Raw genomic sequence first — 15,988 nt, 5'->3', positions numbered from 1 at the left:
GTGCAAGTTGCCAGGTGACCCTGATTGTTGCACTAATGCAAGTTGCACTAATGCACCCAAGCAATACCATCTTTACATAAAGCTGATATGAATAAAATCCCACATCCTCAATGGAATAAAACCCATAGAAACAGTGTCATTGGCATGGTTGTATGATGGCCCAGATATTTGAGTGAATACCTTAGCAATAAAGGTTCACTGTTGACCCTCTGGCCTCTAGACCTTAATTGGATGTCATTACCCTGCTCTCTTTTTCTAAATGTCCCCACTGGTCTGATACAGTCAAACCACAGATAAATAAAACTGGTGAATACTGCCCATAGATGTACACAGCCCAAAAACACAAATCTGAAGGGAAATTTGAAATGTTCACCAGATCTTACCAGCCAAGCCCAGCAGGCTGATGGCTGAGATTCTCCCAAGGTCACCTAGAACTTTACGGGCTGTGACCTTCAAACGTTCAGCCAGTTGCTTTGCTTTGGTTGCTGTGGAAACCTCATCAGGGTCACCTTGCAATGACTTATCTTCTTCATCTTCATCATCTGATGTCTCTTCATCCTCCTCATCATCTGTTGTATCTTCTGCAGGATCATTTTCTACCTAAGGTGTGAAAGGAATAAAAGCAAAGCTAGAGTTACTACATTACAGTTGAGTGGGTTTTCTTCAGTTTCAGATAGTGCAGGTGTTGGGTTGGGTCATAAATAGTCTTTTAAAATCAGAGTAATTCAGAAATAAATCTAGACACTCACTATGTCGTATCACAAAAAAATTACATTATAAACCACTCAGCAAAACATAAATGATTAAAGCAAACATCAAGTAAGTAATACTGGGTATAAAAATAATGTCAAAATCAAAGAAAATTTACTTTCTTCTCCACTAAAGACCACCTATTTACGCATCTCAGATCAGCTTCCATTCTGCTTATATCTGAAATTGCAAACGCATGTGGTGGACGTAAATATTTTGGTTACTTTCTTGGACTAAGTTATCAACACTGTTGATTTGAAACCGGTGTTCTCGTGGTGGGTATGTCTTGGGTGCAGAAATTTAGCCAAGAGCATACAGCAACAGCATGAGCATGCCAGCAGGAAAGTGAGAAACTTTGTCTAGCTGGTACAGCAGTGTATCTGTTATTCCCATCTATCTCTAGTAAATGCTTGTAAAACTTTCAAGTGATTAATGAGCTGGCGGTAACCAAGAATTCCTCATCACAACATATCTGCATAAAATCAATCCACTGAGCATCCACTGACTATAGTTACTCCAGAACCTCCAATTCTCTTAAGAAACGTTCAGCCCTGCAACCACCACAGTGCTGTTTTTGCGCTTCACTAAACAAATCCACGGTGTTTAACTCCAGTACCTATACCTAAGTCCTTTAAACACCACAGTACATGGTTAACTTTCCCTTCAATTTATTGCATAGATCTGCTTCTCAGAGCTGACATTTTGTCAGATTAGTAAATTCCACATTTCTGCTTTACTTTACACTAAATGAATCCAGCTTTTCTTAAATTAAATTTACAAATTAAATAAATAGCAAGTAATTCAAATTCTAGCATCAAGGTAAGATTCATTTCCTGCTGATAAAATTGAGCAGCACAACAAAGATTACAGCAGGAAATCTCAGTTTGGTAACAATGCTCAGAACTTGCTTGTATAAGTAAATTGATGTTTCTGAGCAGTTGGAGAAGCAAAAAATGGATACGTTCAGTTGCCTTGTATATCTACTCATCGGGGAATCTCCACTCGCTCAGCCGCCTCTGTCAACAGACGGACCGATGCGCAGTCCACGCGGCGCTGATCAACACCAGATCTCTTACAAATAAGACATTCATTTTGAACGACTTTTTTACATCCAGCAATCTGGACTTTCTTCTGCTGCAATCACCTGGCTAAAACCAGGTGATTGCAGCGCCTTCTCGGAGCTCCTCCCACCCAGCTGTTCCTTCCTCAGCACGCCGCAAGCTGTCACACGAGGCGGCGGCCTGGCTGCTGTATTTAAGGAGAGCCTCCGATGTCGAATGATTACCCAAAATAATTATTCCAGCTTTGAACTGCAGATGCTTGTGGTTGATCTCACTTGCCCTGTACTGTGTGCCATAGTCTATCGCCAGCCTAAGATCAATAAGTACTTTCTTCCAGAATTCTCTAAACTTTTATTAGACCTTATTATTAAGGCTGATAAAATACTGATTTGTGGTGAGTTTTATATTCATGTCTGTTGTGAAGCAAACCAACTGGCTACTGAGTTAAAAAGCCTTTTGGACTCCTTTGGCCTCACTCAATCCGTCACTTCACCAACACATGATCACGGGCACACACTTGATCTCATCATTTCACATGGGCTCTCAATCTCCCTGAGAGAAATTGTTGACATAGGCATATCGGATCACTTCCCCATTCTTTTTGGTTTTTCTGACCCCCCACCTGTCAGCAAGCCTGTCTCCCTTGCTCGCAGACGTCGCATCTTCTCCACAACAACAGCCGGAGATTCACTGCTGCCTTTAGGGACTCCCAGCTGAGCGCTGATGCAGGGCTTCCTCCTCCTCCCCTCCATCCAGATCAACTTCTTTCCGCCCTCAGTCCCACTTGCTCTGCGATTCTGGACTCCATCACCCCATTTAGATCAAAAAGCTCCAAGACTAAGACCAATCCCTGGTTGAATGACCACACTTGTCGGCTGAGACAACAATGCAGGCAGGCTGAAAGGCAATGGAAGAAGGACAGACTACATGTATCTCTGGGCTGGTTAAGGGACAGTTTGGCTGCCTACCAGAGAGGTTTGAAGGAGGCCAAATCCAAATATCTCTCCACCATTATAAATAATAGCTCTCACCATCCAAGACTGCTTTTTAACACCATTGACTCTGTAATTAACCCACGAAAAGTGGGCTCGAAAAGTTCCAGTCCGGTTTTAGATCCCGACACAGCACTGAGTCAGCACTTTTAAAGGTGCACAATGACATCGCCCTGTCTGTGGATGCAGGGAGTCCCACTGTGTCGTTGCTCCTGGACCTCACAGTCGCCTTCGACATAGTTGACCATGCAGTACTTATCACCCGCTTGGAGCAGTACGTTGGTGTCTGAGGCACCGTCCTCCAGTGGTTCAGGTCAAATCAGACCTTTTCTGTGATGTTTGGTGACCACTGCTCTTCTCAAGCTCCCCTTCCCTGTGGGGTCCCTCAAGGATCGATTCTTGACCCTATCCTGTTCTCCCTGTATTTGCTGCCCTTGAGTACGATCATAAAAAAACATGACCTGTCCTTTCACTTTTACGCTGATGATGAGTAATTATATCTACCATTGAGACACAACGAAAGCTTCGCACTCACCAAGTTACTGGAATGTCTAAATGATGTAAAGCAGTGGCTAGGAAAGAATTTCCTGCACCTTAACGACAGCAAAACGGAATGTATCCTGTTCGGTACATCTCCACTGTCTAGCACTTTTGCTGAAAACTCGGACATCCTGGCCCCTTCTTTTAAAACAAACATAAAAAATCTTGGTGTGATGTTCGATTGCAGGCTAGAATTTGACAAACAGATTAGTACTTGGCCAAAGTGAAGCCTTTTCCTAATAGGCAGGACCTTGAGAAAGCAATCCATGCTTTTATCAGCTCTAGACTGGACAATTGCAATGCCCTGTATGTTGGTCTTCTATTCGACGTCTTCAACTGGTACAAAACGTTGCTGCCCGATTTTTAAGTAGCACATCCAGATGCGAGCATATCTCCCCTGTCCTTTCGTCGCTCCTCTGGCTTCCAATCCGTTTTAGAATTGATTTTAAACTTTTGATGTTTGTTTTTAAGGCCATTAACGGCCTGGCGCCCACTTATCTATCCGAGATCCTAACCATCCAGGACCCTGGCAGGGCCCTACACTCCTCAGGCCAGCTTTTACAGGATGTCCCCAGATCTAAATGTAAACAGTGGGGTGACCGCTCTTTCATCGTTGCAGCCCCCAGATTGTGGAAAAAACTGCCCCCTGACATTTGCACGGCTACAGACCTCAACCTTTTCAAGTCAAAGCTGAAGACCCACTTTTTTAGTCTAGCTTTTAACGGGAGCTAGGGAAGTTCTTTCCTCAGGTCATTTAATATGCTTGCTTATACTGGTTTTATGTTTGGGGTTGGTTTTATGTGCCATTTTATGTACTATTTTATCAACTATTTTTATGTCTTTGTTTTGATATTTATTTTATGTCGGTTACTGTTTTATGAGTTGTATGTAAAGCACTTTGGGTACCTTTTGGGCATTGTAAAGGGCTATACAAATAAACTTGATTTGATTTGTATATGAACTTATCAAAACAAAGTACAATTACGATAAGATAAGATAAACCTTTAGTAGTCCCACAGTGGGGAAATTCACAATGTTTCAGCATCAGATACATACATACATACACATTAACCCCCCTAGCTGTCTTTCACTCTCTGTAACCATGACGTTTTTACTAAAATCCGTTCTTACCTCTAATGCCAACACAACACAGACATTTGAAACAGTTTCACTCTCCACTTGTGGTTCAGACTTGTGCCCTTATAGTGTTATAGTCTTATAGTGCCCTCATTTTCAGTTTAAGTCACCCTACAAAGCCAATTTCATACTGGTTCATGTCCGAAAAGCAATTTAAATTTTACTTGCATGGACATCCTTGATTTTGTTGCACCTTTTAGAACAAGGCACATAAAAGCATGCACAGAACCGTGGCTTAACGACTCCACACGTACTCCCAGGCACTCATGTCTGAGAGAAAGTGGAAAAAAGATAAGCTCCATGTCTCTAAAGAAGCTCTTCGTGAAAGCCTGTCCGTCTACCAGAGTGCTGTTAAGGCTGCTAAAATGGATTATTTTCCAGTCTTGTCTCTTGCAATAGTCACAAGCCCCAAGTTGATTTGATTTGTGATCATCATATTGATATATTTTGTCTTACAGAAACCTGGCTGCAGCAGGAGGATCATGTTAGCATTAATGAATCAACTCCCTCTGACTATTTAAATGTTCACGTTCCTCCAACCACAGGCAGAGGAGGAGGAGTGGCAGCTATCTTCAGATCACGGTTACTAATCAGTCCTAGACCCAAGATTAGTTTGAGCTCTTTTGAATCTCTGATTCTCAGTTTTTCAGATTGGTCGCAGATACAGATACAGCATCCCCTCTCGTCTTTTTAGGTATTCAGTACGGTGGGCTCTGATATACTTTTATCTATTAATTCCTGTCTTAGCTCTGGATGTGTTCCAGCTGCTCTCAAGCATGCTGTTGTGCAGCCTCTTATCAAAAAGGAAAACCTGGATCCCTCTGTGCTGTCTAACTTCAGGTTTATCTCTAAACTGCCATTTTAATCCAAAATTTAAGAGAAAGTGTTTTTTTATTCAGATCCAATCATTCCCAGTGACTGATATCTATGAAAAGTTTCAGCCTGGCTTTAAACCATCACATAGCACTGAGACAGCACTGCTGAGAGTTTTTAATGATCTAATGGTAACCGTTGACTCAGGAAACCCAGCTATGCTAGTGCTCCTTGATTTGTCTGCTGCTTTTGACACTTTGGATCATGGGATTCTCCTAGCACGGCTGGAGCAGTGGGCTTGTTGCAGCACTCTGGAGCAGCACTCACCTCTGGCAGGAGGCTGCAGTTCATCAGGACCAAAACCTTATGCCACAAGAACATTTTCTTCATCAAGAACTCAATGGGACTGTGGAAAACAACCCTGGAGTCCAATTCCAAACCAGTTGCACAAGTTACAATCAAGTATCTACCAAGGAGATCATCTGTCCTCTCTGCTGTTCTGCATAGGCCTGAGCCCTCTCAGTCTGATCATCACAAATAATAGCTATGGATACCCTTCTGAAGTGAAGCAACCATCGGCCACCTCTTCTACATGGATGACATCAAACTGTGAGCAAGGTCTGAGAGGCTTCGACTCACTGATACATCTCACCAGGCTGTACAACAAGGACATTGGGATGTCATTTGTACTACTGTAGATAAATGTAGATGAATGGTAACTGAGGCAAAATGATCACAACTGAAGGGTTGAACTACCAGAAGGCAACATGGGAATACATCAGGAAGATGGCCCTCAATGCGATGTGTGTGCCCCATGCGACTGAAACCCAGTGAATGAGAGGAAGAACCATGATGGAAGGTTAAGCCTCTGCACAGCATGTACCACAGACAGAATGAAGAAGCAATGATATTGAGAAGTCCTATCAGTGGCTAGAAAAGGGACCTCTGAGACATATACATGTCATATACTGTCATATACTCTGAGGCTCACACAGCATACATGGAATGTCACAACCAAGTTGGAAGTACCAAAATCAAAGTGAAAGATACCTCCAAAGGTGATGGAGAGTTAAAGAGCTAAACCCCTGAAAAACCAAAACCAAAAGAAAAAATTAAACGTGGACGATGGGTTATCTCCTGAAAATACAAGTGAAACAGACAATCACTGATGCTCTCGACATGCCCCAAAGACGACTGTATGCTTGGTGCGTCAAAGCCCTGAAAGTCTTTATGTAATATGTAATATGTATGTAATATTTTACATACTTATGCAGCAATCATGGACGTTCATGATAATAGGAACTGCTTGTCTGACTTAAGGTATAGTTTACTGCATATTTTAAAAAAAGCAGGTTCTGTATTCTGTAATTCTATTTTTTCCTTTTACAATTCAAACATCAAAACATTCACATTAGGGAAGAGCATTTTAAGTGATTTTTGAGGTTGACTAATCAAACCAATTGAACTCAATTAGAAAGTCTCTCCATTGTCTTTCTGTCTGGTCTTTTTGCTCCTGAAGGTCAAAATATTTGTGATGGTTTAGTAAGCAAGTCCTCGTTGCGCTGGTAGAACTGTGGTATACTATCTTAATCCTGTATTATGTGCATTCAACTTTGTTGTCCAGTTAATTAAATACTGCCATGCTAAATATGCTTTAAAAAAGTAATCGCCATTTTGACAAATTGATTAATCATTCACATCCATGTTTGAAATTATGTTATATTATACACAGTAAGGTTATTAAAGTGAGTCATGTTAACCCAGCTAAATACATCTTGTTGTATTACTATAATTTTGTGTTTTAGATTGTGTGAAATCCATCAATCTATTTTCTGTCCCCGCTTCATCCAGCTCAGGGTCTCTGGTTGCTGGAGCCTATCCCAGCTGAGTGAGAGGCAGGGTACACCCTGGACAGGTTGCCAGTCTATCACAGGGCCACACAGAGACACACAAGACACACAACAATGCACACTCATAATCACTCAATTTAGGGTCAATCTATAGTCACCAATTAACCTAACACACATGTTTTGGGCGGTGGGAGGAAGAGAGAACCCATACATACACGGTCGGGGAGAACATGCAAACTCCACATAGAAAGGCCCCAGCTGGAATTAGAACCAGGAACCCTCTCACTGTGAGGCAATGGTGCTAATGTGACAGCAAAAAGTTTCTTATGTAAGTTTTTTATTCAGTTTTAATCTCAAGGCAATATTGTCATTACACAAATAAAAACTAAAATCTTTTATTAATTTAAAATTCCTCAGCAGTTATCTTAAACAGTGCTGTCAACAGGAAGTTTCATTCCTCTGCAAATATGTATCAGAGTGAAATACAGAATGCATGTGCATTTGCATTTGAAGTATGGAAATATGAAATATGATTATTTATTCTTTGTAACATTAGTGTTATGTGACAATCAAACTGAAGATCTACAATTTTTTAATATTATTTGTGAATAGGGCTGCCACGATTAGTCGACTAGTCACGATTATGTCGACTATTAAATTCGTTGACGACTAATTTAATAGTCGATGTGTCGTTTTTTTTTCTTCAAACTTTGTTCTTCTCTCAAAGCTGCTGCAGCACCTTCCACTGCTGCGTCTGCCTTTCTGTCCTTGACACACATGCGCAGTACCAGACGGGCTCTGGTATCATGGCTTCCCGGCAACAGAGCTCAAAAGTGTGGGAGCATTTTGAGAAAACTAAAGACAAATGTGTGCAATGCAATATCTGTAAGGCAGAATTTGTCTTGCACAGCAGCACAACAACAATGCACGAGCACCTGAAAAGGAAGTATGTTGTTGTGGCTGATTGTGAAGAGGTACCGTTATCTTGGTAAGCTAACTGGCTAGTTAGCTGCTGCTTACTCATATTGATAGCTGTAAACGTTAACATTAGCGATGACGATTGGATTAATTAGCCTTAGCACACATATTTCATGTGTTTTCTGTAACGTTATAACACTGATGTGTTTGAATAGGAACGTTAGAATGTTTTCTAACGTTATGTTTCAGTGCTAAAAAAGTACGCTCATCTTCAATGGACGGCTTTGTTACAAAGCTAGCTACATGCACACCTCAGCAAGCAAATGTCCTGACTGAGTCCATATTGAACATGTCGGTGCTATATTTAAGCCAGTGAGACACAAAATTGTTTGTTGCAACAAGCTGCATATTTCATCAAAGGGTTAATGAACAATGATATTAATTGTCTTTTTTTTAGTTGGCATATACCTTAAACACTCCAAGCTGAAAGATAATGATGGTTATATAAGAGCAGCTGCATCCTGGTGCGATAAGTTGTATGTTTTACATTCAATATACGTATGTCGATTAGTCGACTAATCGAAAAAAATTATTATGGTGATTAGTCGACTATTAAAATGATTGTTTGTGGCAGCCCTATTTGTGATAAATAATAAAATCAATGTATTAAATGTATTAAATTACTTGGATTTTGAGTTTAAGTTAAAAAGCCACTGACCACATTTTCAAAGTCTCAACAAAACATTGTACAAAAAATTACCACACTTATGGATTGAAAGAAATCATTTTAGTATTTGTAAGTCTCAGTTAGAAACATAAAGAGGCATCTTTGTAGTCTAGCATATTAGCTTTAGCTCACTTGGCAGCTTCCAACTGGTTGGGTGGGGCTAAACACCAACCTCCTCTGTTCGCTCAACTGAGAAACCTCCTTGTTGCCCACTTCTGGAGAGGCAGTTCAGCAGATGTCAGGTACTGTCAAGATGGCTGCAGTCAGAGCCAACCTTTGAGCTTTAAGGCTGCTCTTTAAAAAATGTATAGGTGATGTCGCAGGGGGTTTATCCATCTTTATAAATAGTCAATGAGTTTGACAATATTGACAATACAACTTTATGGGAGGGTGATCAACTCAACTGGACATGAAACTGGTCACGAGTATCCCGCTTTCTCCTTTTTGGCTCTTTTAAAGTTAAACATTAAAAAATGGTATTGACTTACCATTGTTATGTTGGCAGCAGCCACCATTTCTCTGTTCCTGACCAATCTGCTGCAGAGGATGATTGTTACCAGGGATGTCACACACACGCCTACATCAGGACACAGAAGGCGTAACATGTTCCAAGGATCATCCAAGGGAAGCCTACAATACACAAACATGCATGGTAAATTCCCAAAAACAAAATATTCCACATTTCATTTGCTGTTTGTATATTTATTACTAACTTAAAGTATGTGGCTGTCTTTCTATCTGCAGTGACCTGGGGCCTCATGTACAAAGGGTACGTACGCACAAAAAAGTGGCATACACACTTTTTCACGTCAACGATCAGATGTATCAAGAGCGAAATAACCGTGGAAATGTGCGGTGCCTCACGCCAACTTCAGGGCTGGCGTACGCACTTTTCTACAGCGGTTGTTTCTTTGGCGACACTTAGAGGTCATGTTGGGAAACTGTTATAATGAATAAATCTAAACACAATTTGTCCTCAGAATGAGCAATGTGCACATCTGAGACACATGAACAATTATAACTGATAAACAATTAACACACCCATGTGTCTGCAATTACAGTTAGAGTGAATATAAAAGTATGCGCAAAGTGGTGCAGTGCATGCTATTAAAAACAATGGCTGCTTTAACGGTATTGGAAGACATAGCAAATGGTGCAATAAGGAGAAGGCGTGTATTTAGAGACAGGCATGATTTGTTGGAACATGAGAACAAGTGGCTCATCAGCCGTTTTAGGTTCCCGAGGGCAATCCTTCTGGAGCTATGCGCAGAGCTGCGGCCGGCGTTGGAGCGCAACACAGCGAGGAGCCATGCGCTGCCTGTTCCCAAACAGGTGATGACCACGTAGGGGTTCCTGGCAACCGGGGCATTTCAAAGGGAGCTGGCCGACCGATCGGGACTGTGCCAGTCGACCCTGAGCCGAGCCATGCCAGCCGTGTGGGACGGGATTTTCCACATCTCAGCCAGGTATATCAAATTCCCACAATGCAGCTGAACAGGCCAACATTAAAGCGCAATTTGCAGCGACAGCCGGTTTTCCTAATGTAATCGGAGCTATCGACTGCACACACATTGCTATAAAAGCGCCATCACAGGATGAATTTGTGTATGTCAACAGGAAGCAATTCCATTCCATCAATGTACAGATAATTTGTGATGTGCAAATGCACTTAACTAACATTGTGGCGAGGTGGCCTGGTTCAATGCATGACTCATACATTCTGAGTAACAGCATTGTTGGGAACAGACTACAAGCTGGCACTGTAACTTTATCCATGTAATTGTCCTAATATTATTCCCCGTGACATGCATTGAGCATGTGCGCCGAAATTTTCTATCCCGTCTTCACAGCATCATAGTTGGTGGTTAAAGTTAGTAACTTGCTGTTTTTTTGCTGGTTAAACAACAGCTTAAGATCTTTCTAACAAGCCCCTGATCGTCTCTGTGTGCACATGTTAATAACCCCGTGCTTGTGAAATGTCTCAATGAGTCTCAACTTTTCCCTGGCGCACTTCTGCACTGATTACTGTATGAACACGTTTGTTGTGAGTTACACAAATACAGGTATTTATCTTGGGGGTAATCAGAGTCACCCACATTCCCACACCCACCACCCCTGAGAGAGCAGTGTCACCCATAGCTGTGTCGACTCTCTGTTCAACTCCTCAGCATTAAAGGCCTCGCTCACGCTCTCCCACCCCCTCCTCTTATGTTTGCAGCTTATATCGTAGGCCAGCGTGCCAAAGAGCACATTTCTGCGGACCTCCACTTCAGAAAGTAGCACCTCCATCTCACTTTCCGTTAAGTTATTCTTTTTTCCGTTTTACGCATTCTTTATTCTTTATTTTCTGATCGTGCAGAGAGGGGAATCGCAGGTGCAGGGCTCATTTAAATATGATTTGCATATTTAAGTAGGGGCGTGGAAAGAGAGGAGTCGGGTACTCTGACATGTGCGCTCAATTCCACGTTGATTGGGATGTACAAAGGAAATGTGCTTGGATTCATGCGTACACACAGATTCATACATCCGGATATTTTTGTACGTTGGAGGGCATTTTGGTTTGAGCGTAAGCCATCTTTCAGTAGGAAATTCACGCAAGTCTTTGTACATGAGGCCCCAGGACCTTTGCCTGTATTTTTTTTTTTAACTTTGCTGTGTACTTAACAGTGGTAGATGCATCCTTGAACAGGGAATGAGGAGCCACTACCAGCAGCACCCAGCAAAAAAAACTGGAGTAACATTTTACACAGTATTTCTCATTAATACACCATTCAAACAATTAATCATATAAAAAAATAAAAAATACACTTGAGTAGAGTTGTCACGATACCAAAATAAGTAACCACGATACTATACCAGACAAAGTACCATGGTTCCGGGTATTGTCACAATACTGCGGCCTTTTATTATTATTATTATTTTTATGAACTGCTATGTATTTGTAAGTTATAAAATAAATAAATAAGTTATAAATACTTATTAGTTACGTATAATGTTGTTTGGTGCATGATAAACATAATACTAATATAAATAATCAACTTAGGATAACAAATCCACTGTCTTTTAAAAAAAATTATTTGACAATAATGTTTCTTCTCCAACATAATAAACCATAGAGGACAAAATTAGTTGATTCCCTGTGAAAACTATATTTCTTATGCGTTTTCTAGGTGCTTTATACTTTGACATCCTTTTACTCTTCATTCCTGTACATGGAGCAAATAGCCTAATATTAGCCAATGAGAAAATAAACAGGGCATGCTAACCTGGTTTTCTAAATAAATCTGGGTGACGACACTGCAGGTGTATTATGAGGTTGCATGTGTTCCCTCTTTTGGCTCCTATAGCTTGGTGGCAGCGCCTGCACTGTGGACGGCCATTGTCTAAATGCCTTGTTTAAACTCAAAATAGTTCCAAATGTGGCTATTGGAGTTCGTTTTTTTGATTAGTGGTGCCACTGACGAGCACGCCACGGCTCACGACTCACCGCTCGGGCCAGGTGCTTCTGCCATGGTGAGTGTGTGTGTGTGTTGTCACATCTCGGCGAGACACTTACCTTACCTTCTTATTTTTCTTTAGTGCCGCTTCCCTCATCTATTCTCCTCACTCTGGATTCCCATGCAAAGTACTTAGCATTCGTTGTTGGATTCCTGTTTCCCCTACCTGCCTGCTCGCCCTGCTGCCGACTCAGACCCACAGCACCACAGCCAGTATCCTCCCCTTCCATTCTGGAGTCCCAGCTGGATCTAGTAAGAACTGATCATTACCTTTGTCTGGACAAATTACCTTATTGGCCCTCTCCATAACCATCTCCCTGTTCTCTCAGAGTTCCACGTTTATCCGGATCCTCCCTCTGGCTTCCAACACCATGCAGCTGTAAATAAATTCTGTTCGAACTCTACATCTTCCAGCGTTCTGCGTCTGCTCTTGGGTCATTTTTCTGAGCTGGCTCGGAACCTAGCTGTGATAGCACAATCTGGCCTAAGAGAAGGACTCGGCAGATGCCTTCCGTCCAGTCAGCTCTGACCAAACAAGGAGTTATACTCGGAAAGCATGAGAAGGCTCTACACTCAATAAAAACTAACAACAGGGCTCAAATAACCAACGTCTCAATCAGGTTTTCGATTTTCTTCAAAACATTCATGAGCATCTGTCTGCTTCCCCTCTAGGCACATTACCACCAGCCAAACCTCCAAGTCCGCTCTCAGCCAGCTATGACGTTCCACTTGAGTCAGTCTTCCTTGACACTTCCTTTCCCACCCCAGACCACTTCTCTGGTGATATCAACAAGTGTGGAGGCTGGACAGGCCTTGCCAGAATCCCCCTATCAGGGGAATTCCCCGAGCCCCAATCTACTGTAGTTCCAAGAATAATCTCATTGCATCCTGTCCAGTGTGGCCAAAAGACAGTGTCCACCAGTAGAGGCAGGATTACTGGTGGGCGGTACTAAGAATGATTATTCTCCTCGCAAAACACTACCTGTGATCATCCATATCAGTAACTCCACTGAAGAACTTTTAGCACTAGTTGATTCAGGAGCTGAACAAAACGTCCTCCTGAATCCTGGTGTGGCCTCTTAGCTTCATCTTCCCCTGGAACCCCTGGTCTTGGTTCTGGATGGAGGTATCTTAACTGCTATCACACACAAAACTAAACCCATCACCGTTGTGAAAAGATTGAGTTCTTTCTGCTCCCCGTCTCTAGTGCTCCTCTAATCCTTGTTTTTCCCTTGCTCACATTACATAACCCGCACATCCTCTGGTCTGACTGCTGGATTGAGAGTTGGAGTCTCTTCTGCCTCTCTAACGTCCTTAAATCGACTCAGTCCTCAAGTTCACCACCACTGGGTACCCCTTTTTCCCCAGTGGACCTGTCTTTGGTTCCTACTGAGTAGCATGACCTTGGCACTGTTTTTAGCAAAGACAGGGCCTCGTCTTTACCTCCTCATCACCCTTACGACTGCACCATAGATCTATCATAGAGCACCCCTACCTTCTAGCAGATTGTACAACTTGTCCAGTCCTGAGCGCAAAGCCTACATTGGTGAGTCTCTTGCAGCTGATAACATAAGGCCTTCCTCTTCTCTGCTTGGAGCAGAGTTCTTCTTTGTACAGAAGGAGAAGAGCCAGAGACCCTGCATGGATTGTAGGGGATTCAATCAAATCTCTGTAAGAAATAAATATCATGGGGAGGAAAACCATCTTCACTCTGCTCGATCTCTGCAATGCTTACCACCTGGTCCGAATTTGTCAGAGAGATGAGTTAAACGGCCTTTCACACTCCCTTATGTCACTTTGAGTATCTGGTCAGGCCTTTCAGTCTCATAAATGCTCCAGCAGTATTCCAAGCCCTCATTAATGACATTTTGACTATTTAAACCTATTCGTGTTTGTATACTTTGATGACATCTTGATCCTCTCTAAATTCACCGCAGAAAACAGGCAGCATGTCTGTCATGTACTTGAGAGACTACTGGAGTTCTTCTCTAAATCAAAGCTGAAAAATGTGAGTTTCATGCACTTTCTCCACCTTCTCTTGACTTCATCAAATAGGCCAGGCAGGTGAAGGTGGCCCTGGACAAGATTAAGGCGTGGTAAAGTGGTCCACTCCCATCGACCGTAAGCAACTCCAAACATTTCTTGGTTTTGCAAATTTTTATTGCAGATTTATCCGCAACTATAGCATCATTGCATCTCCCCTAACCAAGTTAATCACTGTTACAATCATCTTTCTCTGGACCCCTGAAGCAGACCTGGCATTTGTTCTCTTGATTTGTTACCTACATTCCTGTTGAAATATGTCTCTCAGTCCATTCAGTCGGGTTTGCATAGGGCTCATTTAACTGAAACAGCCCTTCTTTGAGTCTCCAATGACATCCTGATGCGGAGTGATGCAGGAGAATGTTATGTTACTGGCGGCTGTAGTCGCCTATCAATCGGAAAGCTGATGGTTCGACTCCCGTCAACCCCTGGCTGCATGTCGAAGCAAAGACACAGAACCCCACGTTTCCTACCGATGCATCCATCAGTGATTGAATGTGTATGAATGCAAAGAATAAAGCACTAAGACACAGGATTCACTGCTGTGTGGGTGAATATGCCATGTAGTCAGCTAGGCTAGGAAAGAGTTTTATAAGTACAGTCCATGTATCACTACCAATGTTGGACTTGACCTCGGCCTTTGATAGCGTTGACCACCACATCATGCTTGATAGGCTGAAATACTGGGTCAGTATCGGGATCTGCCTTGAAAATGGTTTTCCTCATACGGTTTCTGTCTGGACCATCGTTTTCTGTGGCCGCTGCTAAATACAGGTTCTCTTCCTCATCCCTTAACTAATGTGTGCCACAAGAACTATTGTAAGGACATCTCTTATCACTGCTATGCAGAAGATATTCAGCTATATATTCATTTTGAACCCTATGATGTTTATAAGGTACAGATCTTGCTCAGGTGCTGAGATCCTGTCAGAAGTTGGATGACTGACAATTTTGCAACTTTCTGTAATGAGAAAACTGAAGTTCTTACCTGTGCCCCTGATATTGGAGACTCTCATTTGTTAAACCCTCAGTTAGGAATCTCGGGGTAACTCTTGACTCAGCATTGACTTTGGGTGCTCATGTGAAATCACTGATTTGCTCGTTTTTTATAATTTAAAAAATATTGGCAAGCTAGGTCTCATTGTCTCTGAGATGGAAATGATCATAGATACTTTTATTTCATAGCATCGAGATTATTGTAATTCAATAATCACTTGTCTGAGTAAAAAAGAAAATCACTGGAATGTCTTCAGGTTGTACAGAACGCTAATGCCAGGCTTCTGACAAAATCTTCCAAAAATTCTCATGTCACTGTGTAAGACTCCATTGCTAACTCAGCTGCACGGGCTGCCCGTCCACTACAGAGTACTTTTGAACATGTTGGTTTTAACATTTAGAGCTCTACATGGACAAGCATCAACTTTTGTTTTCAACTGTGTGCTGCACAGCCAGCAGGCGGTATGGCTGCAGAAGTTCTCTGACTTGAGTTACGAATGTAACTACGGTTCTATGAATTCTGGATGACCGCCAGAGGGCGGTGCTTTAGCGCTGGATATCTCCATCTCAAATATGTGCAGGTTGAGTTATTATACCAACAAAGTCACCTGTGACCATGTGATGAGGTAGGGTGCACGCCCCAGTATAAAAGCCCCACGTCATC

General features: G+C 42.2%; 1 protein-coding gene across 1 annotated transcript in view; it reads right to left on the bottom strand.

Moving 5' to 3' along the window:
- The window catches only part of piezo1 (piezo type mechanosensitive ion channel component 1 (Er blood group)), a 162,628-nt gene that overhangs the window by 94,142 nt on the left and 52,498 nt on the right, over positions 1 to 15,988 (bottom strand). Inside the window, exons 4-5 of the mRNA XM_072391535.1 lie at positions 9,277 to 9,418; positions 384 to 600 (exon numbers count right to left, since the gene is read on the bottom strand). Coding sequence (XP_072247636.1) covers positions 384 to 600; positions 9,277 to 9,418 — 359 coding nt within the window. The remainder of the gene's footprint in view (positions 1 to 383; positions 601 to 9,276; positions 9,419 to 15,988) is intronic.

The sequence above is a fragment of the Leuresthes tenuis genome, unplaced genomic scaffold (genome assembly GCF_036924035.1).
Source record: "Leuresthes tenuis unplaced genomic scaffold, fLeuTen1.0.hap1 SCAF_8, whole genome shotgun sequence".
NCBI lineage: Eukaryota > Metazoa > Chordata > Actinopteri > Atheriniformes > Atherinopsidae > Leuresthes > Leuresthes tenuis.
This window is presented reverse-complemented; position numbering and strand designations above follow the sequence as displayed.